The sequence below is a fragment of the Alosa sapidissima genome, chromosome 3 (genome assembly GCF_018492685.1).
Source record: "Alosa sapidissima isolate fAloSap1 chromosome 3, fAloSap1.pri, whole genome shotgun sequence".
NCBI lineage: Eukaryota > Metazoa > Chordata > Actinopteri > Clupeiformes > Clupeidae > Alosa > Alosa sapidissima.
Window position 1 is genome coordinate 30,286,623 of NC_055959.1, and position 21,584 is coordinate 30,308,206.

At 41.6% G+C, this 21,584-nt stretch overlaps 1 protein-coding gene across 2 annotated transcripts in view; it reads left to right on the plus strand.

The window, feature by feature from the left end:
• Positions 1-15,264, plus strand: part of sdk1a (sidekick cell adhesion molecule 1a) — a 242,219-nt gene extending 226,955 nt beyond the window's left edge. For both annotated transcript variants that reach the window (XM_042086167.1, XM_042086168.1), the window contains 8 exons: positions 1-95; positions 982-1,143; positions 2,445-2,570; positions 3,066-3,230; positions 9,373-9,510; positions 10,240-10,363; positions 11,254-11,383; positions 13,523-15,264. The exon at positions 1-95 is cut by the window's left edge and continues 43 nt beyond it. In XM_042086167.1, coding sequence (XP_041942101.1) covers positions 1-95; positions 982-1,143; positions 2,445-2,570; positions 3,066-3,230; positions 9,373-9,510; positions 10,240-10,363; positions 11,254-11,383; positions 13,523-13,795 — 1,213 coding nt within the window. In that variant the 3' untranslated portion in view covers positions 13,796-15,264. The remainder of the gene's footprint in view (positions 96-981; positions 1,144-2,444; positions 2,571-3,065; positions 3,231-9,372; positions 9,511-10,239; positions 10,364-11,253; positions 11,384-13,522) is intronic.
• Positions 15,265-21,584: the final 6,320 nt, after the last annotated feature.

Here is a 21,584-nt window from a genome sequence, read left to right on the forward strand (position 1 = left end):
CAGCACACTGAACGTCTCCTGGGGCTTCCCTCTGTCTCCCAACGGCGTGGTGGAGGGCTACAGGGTGCTCTACGAGCCCACCGCCCCCATCCACGGTAAGCAGATGCAGCGTTTTACAGTACCACAGAGCCTCAGCCTTATACAGCTTCAATGAAATTTAAGTGAAAGTGATTGATAATGACTGACTGACTCTATTATTGTGTTACATGCTCCAAATGTAAAGCACTTTGAGCTGCATTCTGTGTATGAAAGGTGCTATACTGTACAGATAAAGATTATTATTATTATTATTATTATTATTATTATTATTATTATTATTTAATGAATGAGTATTATCTCATTTTAAAATGACATGCCTAAGAGAAAGCCCATGGCTTTGAGCAGAAAGAGATCTGGACAGAACCCTGCTCAGATGGGGAGAGTCTATCTATCTATCGATACTCAAGAAAACTTTTGTTGCACAAAATAGGACTTTTAATAAGCCCACTAGATGGCGCACTGCTGTTGTTTGCTGATGTAGGTTGAAACACACGCTGCTTGTCATGAGGTAATTACTGCCTCTGTTGTTTTGACAGAGCTGTTCAGCTGACTAACTGCTGCAGATATCAGCTCCCAAACTGGCCACTGACAAAAACTAATTTTTATCCTGGCAACTGGGTGACAGGCTTTGTGCCACACAACACAACAGAGGCCCGCTGCAAAGGCAAATTACAGGACTTAATCACATCAACCACATACCACCCCATACACACACTCCTCTCTCTCTCTCTCCCTCTCTCTCTCTCTCATGCTTTCACTCTCATCTTTCTCTCTCTCTGCTTTCTCACACCTTGTGTCAACATATACCTCACTAAGTGAATTCCATCAATAATGCAGCGGGCTTAGGTGTAACCGTCTCTAACTGTGCGTCGCTTGCGTTCCCCCTCCGAGTGGAACTGAGGGGTTGACCATCTGTCGCATTCCCCCCTCTCCCTCCGACAGGTGTCAGCAAGGTGGTGACGGTGGACATCAGGGGCAGCTGGCAGCGCTGGCTGAAGGTGCGGGACCTCACCAACGGGGTGACCTATTGCTTCCGCGTGCAGGCCAAGACCATCAGCTACGGGCCGGAGGCCGAGGCCAACATCACGGCCGGCCCTGTGGAAGGTGGGAGACGCTCACCCCAGGCCCACAGCTCAGCTCAGCTCAACCCCATCAGTCTTCAGCCTCACACCCTCCCCCTGGCAAACAAACAAGCTGATAAACAAACAAACAAACAGCTTGCTGCACCTGCTGCTCAGTGTGCAAGATCTCTCTCACACACTCCTTCCTCCTGTTACTCACTCTGTCCCCCACCATGACACTCCTCCTCTCTCCCATCTCTCCCTCTCGCTTTCATTCGTTTTTTTAAATTCAAATTCGGTGAGCTTTATTGGCATGACTGTAAAAGCTACAAAATTGTCAAAGTAATATGCTTTGTATATAATACAACAAAATGAAAAATATCAAGAAAAAAGTAAAATATAGAATATTTGACATGGAATACGGTAGGTAATACAAAAAGTAAAATAAAAAGTTAAATAAAATAAACATAATAAACATACATGCATATAATCATGAAACTAAAAATAGTCATGGGTTATTTTGTCTCTTTGTGGCATCTCTCTCTTTCTCTCTCTCTTTCTCTCTCTCCTTATCTATCTCTATTGCTGTTCTCTAACTCTTTCTCACTCTCTCCTGCTCTCACTCCATCTTTCTTTTTCTCTGTCTCCATCCCTCCCTCCTGCCCATTCTCTCCATGTTCCTCTCATCCATAACCTAAGGCATAGAAGAACTTCTTTAGGCTGTGATCAATAAGTCACCACAGCGTAGGCGTCGGGTCCAGGAAACATTGAGGCAACATTGCCTGCCTCCGATGACTGTTTATGCAGGTCCTGAGGCGCTTATTAATTCTCATTATGAAATATTGAGGCTAGTGTGGTGCCAGTTAGAGAAATCACAGAGCTCAACTTTGAAATATGACCCAGGTCATGTTCCGTAGCAGGTCAGCACAACTTCTGGGAACAGAGAGCCTTGATTTTATTTTTCATTTTCATTTTATTGATATCACTAGCTATGTATATGCATGGCTTTTCTAGCTTGCTCTCTCTCTCTCTCTCTCTCTCTCACTCTCTCTGAGGGCAGCTGATGCAATATCACAGATAGTTTCATCTCTAGCCGTCCTCACATGTAGAGTATGCTGATTTCATCAGTTAGTCTCCACTTTCCCCAAGTCTAGTTTCAGAACTTCTGCAGATAGTGCACTAGCGTATGTGTGGCCTCCTACCACATGTATCAGTTTCACAAGTCCCAGAGGAACAGGAAAGAGGAGCTTAGAGGATGTGACATGATACTGTATGTATACTGCATCCTTCCTTCCATCTTTCCACCCACAGCTTCACATCTTCCCTTTCTTTGCTTATGTTTAGGATCACCAGGGTCTCCAGTGGACATGTCCATCACCAAGTCCACCTCTGCCCTCACTCTCCACTGGACGCCAGGAGACTCGGGCTCTGGGCAGCTCACTGGCTATGTGATCGAGGCTCGGCCTTCAGGTATGACCTTCATGCACTGACACAGCTCGGGGATGTGTTTTATTTATAATTTCAACACCAGGGCTGACCTTGGATAGAATCAAGCAGCTGCAACAGCTACAACAAGTGGTATACATCGTCTTGGAAACAACATCTTACAATAAATGGGTTAAACATAAACAAAAACATCAGGTGCTCTAAACCTGAGTGAATATTTAGTCAGAGGGGTCACTCACAGTTTAGCTTGGGCCTCTGGTCCCACACTGGGGAAAGGCAGCACCAGAGTCTAGTCTAGTCTAGTCATCGGCCGCCCATACAACACGGCTGCAGTCAAGCGCCACTGGTCCCCTCTTGCCAAGAACATCCGATCTGATCTGATCTGAACATGCCAATTCTGGAGCAAGCCAATGCCCTGAAATACATTGTCATCTCTGACCATGTGACCCTCCCCATTCTGTCTTGCCTTGCTTCCTCATTTCCTCCTTCTTTGTCTTACTCCTCTCCCACAACTGTCAGATGAAGGCTTGTGGGACACATTTGTGAGGCACCTGCCCCCCAGCAGCACATCGCATGTCATCAGTCTGGATCGCCTGCGCCAGGGGGTCAGCTACCAGTTCCGGGTGCTCGCCATCAACCAAATGGGCTACGGTGAGCCGAGTGCGCCATCTGCTGCCATGTCAGGTAATTGCAGTGCTCTATTTATTCTCCCCATCTCCCACTCTTCAAGTCTCTAGTGCTCTCTCTTTCTCCTCTTCTCACTCTACCCAACTCTCTCTCTATCTCTCTCTCTCTCTCTATCTCTCTCTCTCTCTGTTTTCTCCAGCAATTCCTCAGAGATAACTACAACACACCACACCCCAAACATAATTTTTGAGCTACAGGGATGGCCAGTCAGTTTGTTGTAATTGTAGTGCTGTAATTAGAGTAGCTTTTACTTATTTTACTTATAATGACCACTGATAGGAACAGCTGACCACTAGCCAGACTCTGCCTCTAGTTTGCATCTGTCAAATGACTCCGCTGAGTTCCCCTTGGAACAGGGTGGATTTTTACATCAGTAGAAGAAAACCTGTAAATAATTGAACCAAAACACCAAAACAATCAAAACAAATTGAACTGTCCAGTTTATTAATAATAATAATAATAATAATAATAGCATTAAATACACTGATCAGTCGAATGCCCTCAGTCAGTATCATATGACTACATTCTAGTTGTAGACAGATGTATTTTTTATTGCATTGTATTGCATTATTTTATTGCACACTGCAATGGAGAAGTCTGAGGCCAGAAGGCGATAAGACAATGACATCATTAGAGATAATCTCTTTTGAGTTGTGATCAGGGTCACGGGTTGTAGCCCAACCATTATTGGTTGATTTGTCAATAGGGACTAATAATAATAATAATAACTTTAAACTAGAAAATGTAATTCCGAGGAATTACTAGTGCATGAAAATGCAAAACAAACTTTTATTTGGAAACAGTTGTGGGCAGAGGAAACAGTTGGTGGGAGTCATAATTGATGACAACTGACAGTTGGAATGGCTGAACAGTTACATAGTTAGATAGTTTAAATTGTTAAATTATTTAGTAGGGAATTATTGTAGTAAGGACTTTTATTTTTAAACAGTTGTGGGCAGAGGAAACAGTTGGCGGGAGTCATAGTTGATGACAACTGACCAGAGGCATCGCCAGCCGATTTTGCCGGGGCTTTAGCCACGAATGTTTTCAGTGTAGCCCCGAATGTATTTTGCAAAGTTGACTAACAAATATGAAATCATTATTCCCAGGGGCGTCGCCAGCAGTTGAAAACATTCGGGGCTTAGCCCATAGAGTCTAAACGGTTCTCATAAGTCCCATTTTGCCTGCCCTTCCTGCTCATTTTTAATATATGAATCCACCGACTCTAGCCTCATTTGTGCCACCTTGATTGCATATTATGGACACTTTTTTTGACAATTAAAGGATGTCATGACATGTTGCTATCTTGACATTTCTGTGTGCTTTAAAAAACGAAGGATATAGCCTATAGCAAACATGGCGTTTTAAATAGCAAAATGCATCATATGGTTCATGTTATGCTTAGCTTAAGGAGAACGAATCATTGTAGACTCACTAATTGGATTCTACAAAGGCAAAGTACCTAGCCTAGATAGACCAGCACTGTTTGGCCAGCTCCAAACTGTAGGCGAGTGAGTGCAGTACTTTCAGGGCAGGCCGATAACAAACCTGAACTTGTAGCCTAAGAGCCTTGTAGAGTGAGAGGAAACCGTGTCCTGGTTTTATATGTGATAAATAGGTCCATCTCATCTCACAGTTTCAATGCACGATCCGAATAATGGTTTCATATTTGTTGCAAAATACATTTGGGGCTACACTCAAAACATTCGGGGCTGAAGCCCTGGAAAAATCGGCTGGCGACGCCCCTGATTATTCCGATCGTGCATTAAACCTTTGGGATGAGATGGACCAATTTAATAAACATACAAGCAGGACACGGGTGTCGTCTTACTCTCCTTCATAAATAACACGTTACCTAAATCATAAAATTGAGGCTACAGTTCCAGGGTTGGGCATGTCATTGTTTGCATTTGGTATTTGGTCCAGTGTTGGGCATACATTGTTTGCATTTTCATTTGATATCAGAAAGTTATCAGGAAATCATTAAGGCAACAAGGACAAAGACAAGGACATGGAGTTATGCTGTTATCGTCATTTACACGTTCAGGTTAGTTATCAGCCTGCCCTGCACTCACTAGCCTACAGCCTACGTGCTCGTCAGTGCACATCAGACTGCACTAGACTGTGATTGACAGTCAGATCTCACACAGCCCTGCTCAGATTGGACCAGAAGAACCGGGAGCTGTGGATTTTTGCAAAACAAATAACAGGCTGTAGGTGTAGGTAGAAGTGCGGGTTTTTTTTCTGAAACCGGCTGATTTATGTTGTTCTGTCGGAGCATAGTGTCGGTTTCAGTGAATATGATCAAAAAATCTTGCCAACTGCAGCTTTAATGGCCCTTTATGATGTCATAATGACAATGCAAAGTCTATGGGGAAAAATAAGCTTGTTTTTTGTTAATATCTCAAAAAGTATAAAGTTTACAAAAACAAAAATACATTGCTCAAGTGTCCTTTTCAAGACCTGTCTTCTGCCTGCCTCTATGGGAATTTAACATAGGGGTGCCAATACTTATGCCCCCTGTATTTTATTTATTTATGATACATTATTCATTCACAAAGACAATTGGTGTCCTTAAAGGTTGGATATTTCCTCATTTTTTTACTTAAGGCATTAAGATCAATTTCCAAAAGATGATTTTACATTCCTCTTTTTAGTCAACTTTAGCAGAGGTGCCAATAATTCTGGAGGGTACTGTAGGTAATAATAGATAAGAAGCTCAGTGATAACAGTATGCACATTTTCATGCACTGTAATAATAAGAAGACTTTGGATAACAGAACAGTGCATTTTAATGCACTGTAATAAGATTTAAAGAGTGCCTTTCAGTGGAGGGGTAAGGAAGTGGGGTTAGAGGTCAGGCCTCAGTGAATAGGTGTGCTTTTAGGACTAGCTGATCATCAATCCATAATCTCAGTGAATTGGTGTGTTTTTAGCACTAGCTGATCATTGATCCATAATCTCAGTGAATTGGAGTGTTTTTAGCACTATAGCTGATCATTAATCCATAATCTCAGTGAATTGGAGTGTTTTTAGCACTATAGCTGATCATTAATCCATAATCTCAGTGAATTGGAGTGTTTTTAGCACTATAGCTGATCATTAATCCATAATTGCCTTGTTTTTCCTCCCATGCACTTCCTCCACTGTGTCTACTGTATGTGTGTGACTGACGCAAGCACAAACTATGACCCTCCTTATCCAGTATTGGTCATAAATGATGATCCTCCCTGTCGAAGGTGCAGTAGGTACAGAGAGGGTCAAGTAATTCAGGGACAGGTGGAGATTTCGGGAGTGTTTTTTACGATGTAAGTGTTGACCTTAATGAGAATACAAAGTTATCGTGCTCTAGTTGCTCTTAAAATCCGTTCACTGATGGGGGAGCCGTGTGTCAGCAGTAGTGTTGATGTCCAGCAGCACATACAGTATGGGCCCAGGTTCAAATCCAGCCTGAGGTCATTTATTCAAACCCCTTTCCCATCTCTCTCTCCCACTCATTTCCTGTCCACGCTTCACTGTTCTGTCCGTTAAAGGCTAAAGAGCCCAAAAATATACCTTTAAAAATATCTATATTGTTAATAACGCTGTATCAATAAACTAAATTGAACTGAGCTGAGTTGGCTTGGGTGTGCAGATGAGTTCCATCAGTTACGTAACTACATCCTGTGTGTCGAAACGTGAAGGAGTCACATGGACTGGTATGAGCCAGCAGTGAGACTTAACATGGCTCTGATGTCTGATGGAGCATCCAGTTGATCAAATCTAATCATGACTCAGCGTGCATATCTCTGGGTCTAGCCATATATAGTAATAGTCGACCATTCAGACTTTGTTGGATACTTTTTTTGTTTGTTTGTTTGCAGGTGTTTTCCAGTGTCACCAGTTCAAATAGAAAAGAAAAATCAATATACAGGTGTCATAGCCTCAGCCTCTCAGTGAGCTTTTGCCACTGTCATTCAGTGTCAAGCCAGCCAGCCATCTGTCATCCCTGCACATATCTGAGCACTGTTTGTTTGGCACAACTGGGCTGTTGTCTGTTTGATGGAAGTGCAGATGTCAAAATCAGATTGATATACTGACACTACTGTCTTTTGACTTGCAAATGCTGGCTCTATGCATCGAGAACAGCAGAAAAAAAACATCCTATTTTGTTTGGATTCAGTAGTGAGTGAGACACTAATGTGTTTATACAGCACATGATCTCCCAAGGGCCCAAATCAAACGTCCCATGTCAAGGATTTTGAACACAGAGACAAGCAGATGGCTGGTGACTTTTACTAGCATGTTTTTTAAGGGTTGATTTTTTTTTTTTTTACCGCAGTACTTCCTCTAATATGTTGCTGCCCTCTGCATTACACACATACACACACCTAGGGCCATGACCGTCAAAAGCGCATCGTCACTCGTCAAAAGCTCATTCAAATTTAGTAGGATGTCCAGTCCACATCGGGAGGGTTTTCGTTATCAAACGTGGAGCGCATGGCGCAACAAGGTGTTCCTAGGTTTTTTTAATCAGTCATGGGTGTGTTTGGGGCGTATAACATCATTTAAACCAATGAGAAGGACATCTGTCATTCCCTTTAATGGCGCAAAGCGTGATGTCAAATAAATGCATCGGTATTTTGACATTCAACGGCACATTTGAAGGAGGCTGCTTGCGAGACCGTATGAAATAGTCATTCCACTAAACCATGCTTTACTTAAACCTAGCATAACCTTCACGCATTTGCACTCCTCTATTATTTGAACTCATTGACAAAGTGAAACTAACTTCACCATGGTGCCAGTCAACGACAAGACAGTTATATGCAGTTACTTTCACTATTGACTGACAATGGGTTACCATTGTCACAAACACCTTGGCTCAAAAGGGAACATAGGGAGACTGACACCGTCGGATAACGTTTAAATAATAATCATTAATTTATTTACAAATATGTAAGTCAGTAAGTGAAGAGCAACAAAAGATAACATAAAGTGTCATGCGCATCAGCAATGTGTAGGCTATGTGTAGTGCATAAAGAAAAGGCAATCTAAACAGCTGCAGCCAGCTCTCAGCAGCGTCAAGCCAGAACAGGACAGAGAGGCCGAATGAGGCCACAGGACACAGGCTTTATTCTGGAGTCCACTGACACGGAGCCACGCCCCTCATTAACAAGAGACCACTGAACCCTCCAGCTCCTCCTGCAGGTCGGAAGACAGACATGACAAACAGGAACAATATGCCTAGTGCTCAGAGGCACCATAAAGGCAAAGGGAGGAAAAGGCGTAACACCTCACGGCACGGCAAAGGAAAACAAAGGGCTGGAAAAAGCAACACTTACCCTAATATTGCTCAAATGACTGAATAAAAAAACATTTATCCTGCAGAGGAGTTGCTTATATCTCGTGACAGTGCGTCTTCAGCTGTGCTCCATACGTGTCTCTCGCCTCTCCCCTAATCACTTTTAACCGTCATTACCAATTTGCAAATGTTGGTTAATAACTACTCATCATGAGATGTACAGTATTTCGTAATATCTTTATTCTAATTATGTTTCTCATTGTAATCGTGCAATTTGTAATGTTTTGCATGGACGTGCGCTGGTATGCGTTCATGGATGATAGAAGGATGGTGCGTTGAGCACCCACCAATATGACTGTTGACAATGCACTCTTAAAATAACATATAAACAACTCGCCATAGACTTCTGACCTGGTGAACAATAGCGATTTTAAGACAATGCGCTAAGCCACTCCCTTAGTTGTTAATTGCCACACCCCTGACGCATTGTTTAAAAAATAAACATGCAAAATAAGAAAATCTACTTTGCACCAGGTGGAAAACGAGTTTTGCACCATGCGCCAGGGTGCAAAATATGGCCCTTACTTTTCAAAATACCCAAACAGTAATAGCGGTATAATATTATTGTTCTCTTATTTGTTTCTTGGAAGAATAGATAGTAAAATATAGGATAAGTTCCTTTTCCATGTACTTTTGGTAGAAAACCATAATATGTTTCACAGACATCTTAGAACTTCTGTAATGATTTGAATGAATGAATGAATGAATGAATGAATGAATGAATGGAGAGCTGGATGGGTGGATGGATGAATGAAATAGTGAATGATTTTTGACTCTCTACTCTGCCACCTGTAGCCCAGCTGGAGACGCCGTTCTATGAGGAGTGGTGGTTCCTGATCATCCTGGCCCTCAGCAGCCTGATCCTGCTGCTGATCGTGGTGTTTGGGCTGCTCTTCCACGGCCAGAGCAAGAGATATAAGAGCTGTGGCACAGGTGAGGATGCTCCCAAACTCATTCTCTCACACTCACTCATTCACTGTCACACTCACTCACACTCTCACATGCACACTCACAAACATTTTACACTCACACTCCCACCCATTCACTCTCATATACCCCCACTCTCCTTGGATAGGTTCATACTATTATCTTCACTGATGCACTTACATTAACATGTGAGGGACACTGATACTCTTAGTCTCTTAGTTGTGATCTCTGGAAACCTTTTTTTTGATGGCACAAATGAATTTTTAGAAGTGGGCTATGGAATGTAGCGGATCTTCCAGCCTAAAGCTCCTAGGGTTGGGGAGAAATTGGTTTCCTGGTCAGCATCCAGTCTGAAGTGGCTCGACGTCCGGTCCTCCTCCAGCTGGCTACACCACTCAACTGGCCGTCAACCAAAATAGCAATTTACCTCTGACATGCACAGCGTCTGTTTCCCTGTTTGAAATGTGGACATTAGAGAGACTAAATGAGTTTATTTGGCCGGATGTATTTGTAACTGAAGCAGTGCCGACCAAACACAGCTTGTGTCCCTTGTCATAATCATGCTATGTGTGCAAACTGCTGAAAGGCCATTAACTATTTATGTAAACATTCTTTGATTTATTCAGTTGATGTTTAAATGACTCCATGCCTTAGACAGTTGCATGCTGTGGACATTTGTCCTCTCTGTTTGTCTTGCCATGTGGTAATGATGTTCCACACACCTCTACCTCCCAGCAGGCAAAGCCGTCTCGACAGTAGAGGAGTCTGTCACCCTAGACAACGGAGGCTTTACCGCACTGGAGCTTAACAGCCGACCTCTGCATGTCAAGAGCACCTTCCTGCGCAAGAATGGGACTAGGTGAGAGAACCGAGTGCTATTAAAAGAGCTCTATTAGAAGAAAGCCCTGTGTCCTCACTATTTATACATAAAAATAACGGTGACAATTGATATGTTGTGTTAATTAATGCGGGCCTTCTGTCAACAATATGCTTTTATACAGATATAAATAACACCTCTTTAACAGAATTCAGTAATGACTCAGTTTTGTTTATCACTGTAATTGATAATCATATGGCTTGCACAGCAGTTACAAGCTTGCTGACATTAATGACTACATTATGGTATGAGTGTTTTGGGGTTGGAGGGGAATTTGAGGTCAGTAGACTTGATATTCTGCACACTACACACCCATAATTCGATGCAGCATGAATCCTCCTTGTTTGTGCATCAACTCAATTCAGCAGAACAAAACCTCGGATCCCATAAGAATTGATAAGAAAAGAGCACTGGCATTTCAATGGTCCTCAATGAAACACAGTACCCCCTCACTGAATACAGCACAATGAACTGATGCAGTCATGGCAGCAAGGAAACCACACCAGCAGGTGTACTAACTTGGAATGTACTTGTGCTCTGCCTTGCTAAAAGCTGAAGACAGCTCAGCTGTGGAAAAACAACCCCCAACCAACCATGTGTCTGTACCTCAGTACCACCTTCTCTGACTTGGCCATGTGTCTGTACCTCAGTACCACCTTCTCTGACTTGGCCATGTGTCTGTACCTCAGCACCACCTTCTCTGACTTGGCCATGTGTCTGTACCTCAGTACCACCTTCTCTGACTTGGCCATGTGTCTGTACCTCAGCACCATGTGTCTGTACCTCAGTACCACCTTCTCTGACTTGGCCATGTGTCTGTACCTCAGCACCACCCTCTCTGACCTGGCCATTCTTTTTCCACTCTTTCCCAGATCTCCTCCTCGGCCAAACCCTGCCGGGCTCCGCTACTCAGACGAGGACATCTGCAACAACTACAACGGCGGCGTGTCCACTGAGAGCACAGCCCTCACAGAGAGGCCTACCGAGGTCTCTGAGTCAGAGGTAAACACACGTTGCCACTGCTTACCCTGCAACACTAGCTCCAACCAGTCAAGCAAGTGAGGGACAAGATCCAGCTGGGGCCTCATTTATAAAAGGGTTGCGTAGAAACCATCCTTCATTTGATCTTAGATCATTTCTGAAATGATCGTACGTGTGATTCAGAGAAAACGAACGTACGCACAAAAAAACGTGCGTACGCCACCCTTCCAGATGTGTCCATTATAAATCACAAATGAACGTCAACTTGTGCGCAGCCGGATGGTTTTAGGTCTCCGCCTTGTAAACACCCCCTCATCAATATCATTAGCATATGTTTTAATGAAATCAATGGCCTAAAAGCTGTAGCCTATGTAACATTATATATTGAAAATATTGTATAGGCCTAGCCTATGCCATCTGATGTTAACTATAAGCATCAGTTTGAATAGCTTAACTAATTATGTTTTTTCCAAGCAAAGCTTTCTGGAAAGAGATCGTATGCATCCATGTCCATTGTCCTCTGCTCGCTTTCATTCCTCTTGCTTGCAGTAATGTGACTAATCAACATTTAGCATGTTTAGGCCTACTTTGTAGAAAAAGAAAAGTGGGTAGGCCTACCTAAGGAAAGACCTCTAGGCCTACAGCATAATCATGTACGTTATGGTACAGTATAGGCTACTGTACGTTTCCAATATGACCCAGGGTAATATGCTGATTTAGCCTACAAAACAGAGGACTAAATTATAAGCGTGATATGTCATGTAGGCTTAACGTTTCTTTTAGGATAGGCTATGTTTTTGTAGAAAAAGTAGCCTAGTTCGCCGGTCTTTCATTCATTCTGCATATCTTTGCGATCGTTTTCTTCAATAATGTCCAATGGCTTAAACATTGTCCTTTATTGTTTGCTTTAGACCTACCTTTATATTTTAGCCTACATTATCCAACTCACGTACTGTCATCTGATCTTGGGCACTGTCAGTCAAAAAAAGCAAACAGGTGTGCGCTCTGCACCTCTTTACGCAACTCCCCCGCAACAATATATGAAGATGTCCTGCTTTCAGAGGATAACTTCCGTCCCTTGGTTGTGTAGGCTATATATGATTTAAAATATCTATAGCCTACATTGTATAGCTTACATTCATATTACCTTTCTGTTACGGGGCTGGGACTAGGCCTATTAGCGCAAATTAGGATGTAGTGGACGCTAAACGCGAGTAAATGCAGTTTATCCACCTCTGAATTTTCAGAAATAGAGTTTACCCACCTCTTATTAGAGTTTATCCATCTCTCAAAAGAGTTTATTCACTTGTAACATTCAAAACTGTATTATCCAATATATTCCCAATATTTTACAATAACCTCCACCATTATCAAACATGTTCTGAATGCCTTTTTTTTTTAAATCTGATACCACATGGCGCAGTCCACCTCACCGAGATCGCAGAATTCATAGATCACCCACCTCTTATTTTACCACTACATCCCTGGCGCAAATGTAGGCCTACTTTTCCTCTCCTAAACGAGGGCAATTGGACATTTTATGGTCAATATTAGATTGGTGAGAACACTAAATATACTAGATCACCTGTGAGAATGTTTCAATCATTCTATCGTAGGTCTTGGTGTTTTTTTTAGATATTATGAAATAAGCTATTAATTTTTTCACTTTCTTAAGTGGGCTATAGTTCTCATTAGCAGTTTTATGCCAAACCATGAAACATTAAGCTGCGTCCAAAACGACTTTAAAAATCTTCTGATATTGATCATGCATATGGTAAAGAAAGACATGAGATCGTTGGTCTTGGAATTTTGAAAATGCATCGCACTTAGACCTCAGATTACTTTCAGTACCCCGGCATTACCACAAGGAAATGGTCGTACGTCAAGTTTGAACCTGACGTGGAGATAAGCACTTTTCCACGTCAAAGACGTTTTTTATAAATCTGAGCGTTGGCATGGATCGCACCGTCTAAGATCAAATCTGTGCGTAAGAAAGCTTTATAAATGATACATTTCCAGCAAAAACACTCAGGACTTGTTCTAGTGGCACATAGTGATTAACAATTGTAAAAAAACAATCCGTTTGTCACAGGATTTGATTAACACAATTCTCTCTCTTTGTTCCCTTTCTCTGCCCCCCCCCCCTCCTCTTTCTCCAAGGCCTCGGAGAGTGAGTGTGAGGAGGACCAGGTCAAGCACTCGTTTGTGAACCATTACATGAGTGACCCGTCCTATTTCAACTCGTGGAAGCGGCAGCAGAAGGGCCTGAAGCAGACGCTTGCCTGCGCCTACGAGGAGTGTGCCAGCGGCGACACGGACTCCTACTACCAGACTGTGGTCACCCAGCACAGTGTGGGGGGCGTGTACACCCCCGCCGGACAGCCCGCCGCAGGCTCGCGAACTCCCGTCACGGGCTTCTCGTCCTTTGTGTGACAGCCATGGGGCAGGGGGGCTCACTGGACTTTAAAAATGGGAAAAAATGAGGTGGGTCTGGTCCCTCTAACTTTTGGCTCAAGGTCTGATAGCTGGTGGGATTGCGCAGTACAAAGAAGAAAGGAAGGATGGAAGGAAGTAAGGACCAAATGCCACGAGCGGAGAGAAACTCAGACATTTGACATTTCACTTCGAGCACTATATAAGATATTTATGACCGGTCATTTGTTTTTTGTTTTTTAATGTACTTTTCATGCTGATCAGTGATCGTGTCAGTTTAAAAAGAAGAGAAAAATAATTAATTAAGAAAAACTTGTTCACAGGAAAAGAAAACTTGTCTTCAAAAGCACCTGAGATATTCACTACATTTGGAAGTGTATGATCATGTTTTATGTTTTATTTTGTCTGTGTGTGTGTGTGTGTGTGTGTGTGTGTAAGTGTGTGTGTGTGTGTGTAAGAGAATGGAGTCATGATTTGTGCACGCAAGTCTGTGTGTGCAACCCTGACTTAAAATCTATGTTTTAAGATGGGTGTTAAAAGCAGGGTATCATAATGGTATGACAGGTCAATACAGTAAAGAGTAATGCATCTATAGAAGAACATTCTCTCTTGCTTGTCTCAAATAAATCATTCCAAGACCATTCCTTTCATGGAATAACACCACACCACAAATGACTGCTGAATTATGTATGTCAAACATCATACTATACACAATGTCTAAGCAGACTGTCACCTTTGGTCAGTGTAAAGTTCTTTAGGACTTTATTTGAATATGAAGAGCTGAGTAGTCCTGTCTCTGCTGTGTGTGCTTGTTCACCGCTTCACAAAGTCACCAGAGCCAGTATCCAAAGAAAAGCTTCCCTTTCAAGTGGCGTGCAAGAGGTTAGGTGGAGTTGTCCTCACACAGCAGCGTTTTCACACTTGCTTAGATTCCTCCTTCCTGCATCACAACTTCACATTTGACTTCAATTACAACAGAAAACTTTTGAGATGTTTCTTTTGTTTTGTTTCTCTCTCAAAAGTATGAATGTAGTCAAATCCCAGTCAGTGTTGATGGGAGGAAGGACATCTATTGCCTTTGCCCTCATTATCTGCACATCTAAGCCGAACGAGCATCACTTTAAGAGGAAAAGACATACATTTAGCATGATTTGCTTATTTGAACTGACAGGCATTGTTTTGTTCCCCCACCTAGCTGTGTTATGTTTTGTGCTCAGACTGTGAGATTTCAAAAAATATTTGCTCTGGATTTTGAAGTGTTTTTTGAAAAGTGCTGTAGATTCACCGTCATGTTCTGTTGGATTTGGGTTCTGCAGCTTTTCCCTCAATGCCAAACACTGTACAGAAAACTATTCTTCTATCGCTCATCAATCGCATCATCTCTGTTTCACCATGAGTGTATGTTACTGAATTTTCATACAGTAAAATTATTTCCCACCTTTTGAGAGGAATTAAATGTTTGCTGTTCACATTTATGTGTCTGAAACTGACATTTTCAGAAATGAGTTGTGTGCGCCCTTCAAAGTTTACTGTCCAAGACTGTGGAGTCGGATAGATGGGTCCACTTATGTACTAACACAATCACTGTAGCTGAAAATAGCCTATTTACATACTATCAAGAGTTAATGTATCTGATGGCCCAGATCATCAGGGATTCAAGGGTTTTATTTGTCACATCTGTAGAGATACTGTCATAAAACATGTAGTGAAATGGCATTTAGCTGCTCTTCAGATCATGACCTCCTTTTGTGGGACTACTTCATTCAGATATTCAGGCAGTGAAATATGGTGTGTTGAACTCGACTTGATCCAAAGTTTCCAACAGTACCTCATTTTTCAACATCGGGCATAGAGGTCAAATGTTACATGCATTAACGCACATCCAAAACGCCAAAACACATTGTTGCCAGTTGCAGCGCCCCCTAGAGGTGACCCCTGTGATGGTGAACGCTTTCGAAAATCCTTTCAGTAACTTTTGTGACGCATGGTCTGAAGATTGTGTACGTCAAGTTTTGTGAAGATCGGACAAACAATTTGTTTTGCTTTCGCTAAAATCAAATATGGCGGAAAAATGTCAAAGGTCAGTGATGCCAACTAGTTACACCGGTTCCAGCTGGACGTTTTAGAGTTGGAACGGTGTCGACATCTCAAAACTACAATGGAGTATTAGGGCCACACATGACGAAACATTTTTTTTGCCATGGCGAGAGTAAACTCGACATTTCAATCTCAAAATTTAGAGAATAAAGTTTAAATATCATGATGACTTTAATCTCAACGTATCATCATTAAACTCGAAATTTCAAGAATAAAGTTGACATAGATGAGAATGGGTGAAATTCAGGATGGGGACAGGGAGCATGTGACTATTGTTGGCATTACACATATAAAATACATGAATTTCAAAACTCTGCACCAAAATTATTTTTATTAAGACTTAAATGTCATTATGAAAAACAAACCGTGCGTGTAAATCAGGCCTTTCCATAAAACTTTCCCTGTCCTCATGGGCACGGCTGCGCTCTCTATTTTCTCTGTCCTCACGACTGCAACTTGCACTCTTTTGTATTTTCCTACCGACTCCTCCCGGTGTTACATGTCAACTGGCTCCCATGTTGGCTGCGTTGATGACGTTTCATAATTGATGACGTGTCTTCCACAGATGTGGCCGCTTGCAGATTTGTCACTTTCTGATATAAACTGGAGACGAACAAATACAAATATGCATGACATATTTAAATGTCAAAACCTTGAATATGCCACCCAAAAAACAAAACACCTAAGTAAATTAACTCCACGTAGGTATCGAACCGCTACTGAATTAAACTACTTGTGTGGCCGGAGCAGTAAGGGGGGAAGAGAGAGGCTGTGAGCCACTCACAGTAGCCTGACTACGCCACCCTGGCCTTAGTACCCAGGGACTTCTTTTGGAGAATTTCTAAGGAAGGTTTAACACAGGTTCGAAAGCACCAAGCAGACAATGTGAATTCCAATCAAATCAAAGTTTATTAAATAACCAAAGGGGGATAAGGGAGGGGACTCCTGCAATAATACCTGAAACGAGTCAGAGGTTATCAAAGTACAAAAATATTTATTATTGTTACTTTATTATAAAAGTATTGACCAACAGTTCTCTTTCAAATTTCCTTTCCACGCATAGGATAGCGCTACAACTCATAGTCCCACGCATTTTCCCACCAGCGGAGCTAGTTGGCTAGTTGATCAAACGTTTAAAAAAGTTTAACTCGAGTCGCGATTTCAAAGACCACTGTTCGCCAGCAGCAGCATCCATCTTCTTTGTTTTCAAGTAGCAGGAAATTCATGCGGAACCGTCGCCGACTTTATACACGATGTGATTGGCCTGATAGAAGTTTCATTTTCCAGCTTGCAAGCCAACGGAGAGTTGCTAGACTACCCTGGCTGCAAATTACATTTGCTGCCGCTAGGGTGCGCTAGGGTGCCTATGCAGACGTTACAGTATGTTATGCAGACACACCAGGACAAAAGAAAGACGAACACACACAAATGACAACCAGCACCAGACAGGCACTATGCCTAGTTACAAAAATGAAGCATAATACCATTTATGCACCGTAATACTTTACTACTGGGCAAGCAACATGCAGGCTGACGTATGAACACCAAACCCAAAAAACACAGGCAGAAAAAGAGACAAACAAGCAGACGTAGACACTAAGTTAAAAGTTGTATCAGCGATAGCAGGGATACGTCACTTCTGTTGATGTTCAAACAAAACAGAGATAGCTTGCTACTCCCTCCCCCTCCCTCCCGTGCAATTAAAACTCTCCTACGCACATCTCGTCGGTTATTGGTTGAAACACTTGTTGGTAGCAATTGTTTTTGTGTACAGATCTCGGAGCCTAGGGTGCCTACAGAGACGTGTTTTTTTGACCGCCTGCTTATGGGGCAGCCATGGCCCACTGGTTAGCACTCTGGACTTGTAACCAGAGGTTGCCGGTTCGAGCCCCGACCAGTGGGCCGCGGTTGAAGTGCCCTTGAGCAAGGCACCTAACCCCTCACTGCTCCCCAAGCGCCGCCATTGTAGCAGGCAGCTCACTGCGCCGGGATTAGTGTGTGCTTCACCTCACTGTGTGTTCACTGTGTGCTGTTTGTGTTTCACTAATTCACCGATTGGGTTAAATGCAGAGACCAAATTTCCCTCACGGGATCAAAAAAGTATATATACTTATACTTATGGGGCAGACAGCTAGCAGATCATTAGGAAAGATTAGATGAATGTGATCATTTATGTTTGGGCCTGAAATCGCTGATACAACCTTTAATGCCCACAAAAAGAAACAAAACAGACGTGGACTGTACTCAAAAGCGGGGGCCCGTTGCACAAAAGCAGAATTAAGACATCCGGGATAAGCTACTGAGCTGCACTCAATGAATCCAAAACAGAGCAATTGGCTGTTTAGGAGAATATTGCAACTAGTGTCGCGACCACCACTCGCGAAATGGTTACGGCGCTCCCGTGACATCACATTGTCGCATGACAGGTCGGGAATGGCGAGTATGTAAAAGTTAATTAATGATCACAAACGTTTAAATAATGACAGTGGGTCTAGTTATATGTGATAACAATGTGTAGTGGACAGTGGAATAACTATTGGTTTCTGTTTGTGGTGACTGCTGACTGAGATAAGGGATGAGATTAAATAGATCCTGGAATTTAGCCTGGTCTAGAGCAGGCTAGCTCCACAGAATAAATCGCCATGATGACTTATACCATAACATATCCTGCTGCCCCCTATCCCGCTTTTGTGCAACTGGATCACGGATAAATTGAGCCAGGATAACCAAGATATTCCGTCTTAATCCCTTATCCTAGTTTTGTGCAATGGGCCCCGGCACACAATTAGGCTACACCAAAATAAACTAAAGACAAGACAGCAGCATGACCCACGCTATGCACCCAGCGTACAGGGAAAGGGCCGCGCTACCTGGACAGAACAGAAAAGACATTAAACATAAAGCCTTCTACTGCAGCCTAGTAAGTTAACCATTAAAGCAAGCATCGTACATACCTAATTCGTAACTACGATCAATGCACAAGGCACCGGATGGAGAGCACACACCCACGTTCAGCTAGCCTACAGGCATACAAAAGGAGTAGACTAGCCAATGACCGCAAAGCTACAGGTGAAGACAAACATAGATTAAACCATGTTATTAATCCGGCAGCAAACGGGAGTACTGCAACATACCTGACAGAGGCGATTCTATGTCTGTGGGGGCCCTAAGCAAAAATCCCATAGGGGGCCTTACCGACCAGGGTTCATCACCAGTATAGTATGTTAGGCTGTAAATAATCTGACATGAATAACCTTGTTATTTTGAAAATATAAATGTTGCCTAAATAATAATAAATAAATAAATAAATAAAAATAGAATAAATACAGTAAATTACTTCAAAAACCTAATACAAACTTTTTACAAAATATAAAGTATAAGTGAAATAGTGTTATTGGGGTCCTATACCCAAAATTAGTCGCCTAATTAATTTATCTTGATGACCTCGGTTTCATCTCCCCTTTCAATATTGTGAATAGTAAATGTGGCCACTACAACACGATCACTAGGCTACAGTAATTGTGGCATTGACAGTTTAACACGGAGCCTGACTTATTCTAATTACTTCTTTGGATAAAGTCTATCTTACTTTTATTCTTAAATAGGCTACTTGGTTTCCCCATCTCCTGACAATGTTCCAATGTTTATGGTTTGCCTACAAGAAATATTAGATAGATAGATAGATAGATAGATAGATAGATAGATAGATAGATAGATAGATACTTTAATAATCCCTCTTTAATAATAAGAGAAATTCAAACTTACAGTCGCTCAGCACCACAATGATACAAATAACAGTAAGAAAGCAAATCAGAAGATACATATGTTATAAGATATATATAATCTATAAAAAGGTAGGAAGTCATTGAATAAACATAAAGTGTAGAACAGTGTTGTTTATGTATAAATATTTCCACAAAGAAGCACTATGAGGGAGGGCCATCACAAAGTAAATCAATAAATAATACTATGCTATCCTTTAGTACTAATTAGTCAACAGTTCAACAGTCCAGCCCATGCACTGTTAAAAGACAACATATCAACTGTTGAAGGAGAACAGAATATTGTTTTTTGGACAAAATCTGATTATTTTGAATTTAACGCCAGCGACATGTCTCAAAAAAGTTGGGACAGTACTGCTGTGTTGCTTCACCTCTTCATTTAACAGCATTCTGTAAATGTTTAGGAAATGAGGAGACCAGTTGTTAGAGTTTTCAGAATGAAATGTGGTCCCATTCCTGTCTGATATATTTCAGCTGCTCAACAGTCTGGGGTCTTCTTAATCATGTTTTTCATTCCATGATGCACCCAATTAGATCTGGACTGCAGACTGTCCATTTTAGCACAAGGGCCCAGTTGTTCAAAAGAAATCGGATCGGATTTCAGCTATCAGATTGGATCAAATCTTGAAAAAGGGTTGTTCAAAAAGGAAAAAAAGGATCCTAAAACCGGATTGGATCACGTAATCTAATCTTGGTTTGGATCTGGATAAAACCTGCACTTTGTGTTGTTCAAAACTTTTAAGTTGGATTGGGATTTGATCCCAAAAATTAGGATTACCCTGACCTCAACAGAAGGGTGGATTTCAGGCACATGTTATAGTAATAGGAGAAGAAGAATGATTGTTTGTATTTATTTATTTGTCGTGGATAAGATGAGGGGTCTGATAATGGAATGGGCTGTTTGTATTGTTTTATTGGAGTGTTCTGGGTCTCTTTAGATAACACAATCAAAGCTACCTCAGGCTGGACTCTTCTATGATAAATACTGTTTGCAGAGTTAATTTTGCCATTGTTTTCCTGAAATTGAGGTCTTCCCTGACAATATATTGTCTGAATGGAAGTATATGTTGCTCAAAACCTGTGTACATCATTCAGAATAGATTGTGCCTTGCAAGATGAATAGATTGTGCCATGCACCTCCACACCATCATAGATGCTGGGTTTTAAACTGAGCACTATAGGATATGTTAGAGTTGAATAGTCCCTCACCTCTTTAGCCAAGAGGAGTCCATGATTTCCAAAAAGAATAGCCATAGAATAGTTCTGATTATTCAATGCATTTAATTACATGTTGCTTACTAGCTAGAATGTAATACAACTTGTAATTATTTGTATTAGATCAATTACACTTTGTGCTTGTGTATTATACTATATCAACTTTGTTGAGGTACATATGAGAGATATTATAATGGTCATGGCTACAATAAATTGAATTCTAATTCTTATCTCTATTTCTTTCAGATACCTATGGAACTGAATGGGCTTTTTCGACCAAAAAAAGCCTACAATGCTCAAGCTTGTTGCAACCTCATTTAAGTACTGAAGAATGAATAAAGTCCTATCACAATATCGTCCTTCTAGTCTGTCTCTGTGCTCTATCCTCATCCATGCTGCACAAGTATAAATGAAATAACAGTGACAAATAAAAATTGCTCCTGTACATTAGTGAAATTAAGTGCTTAGTTGTTAATGGCAGTATTAATACACACACCAGAAAACGTACAATAAACATTTAGCCTATCAATCGAAAGTGTTCACTTTTATGTCTTCCTGCTCAAAATGACTATTCTTTGGTAACGATTCATGTTTGTAATTTATTTATTCTAGATTTTTGTTGCCCTGGGATGTAGATCTACGTCACATGTCATTGTGTTAGGAGGACATTTTGTCACCCAAGTTTATTAAAGATG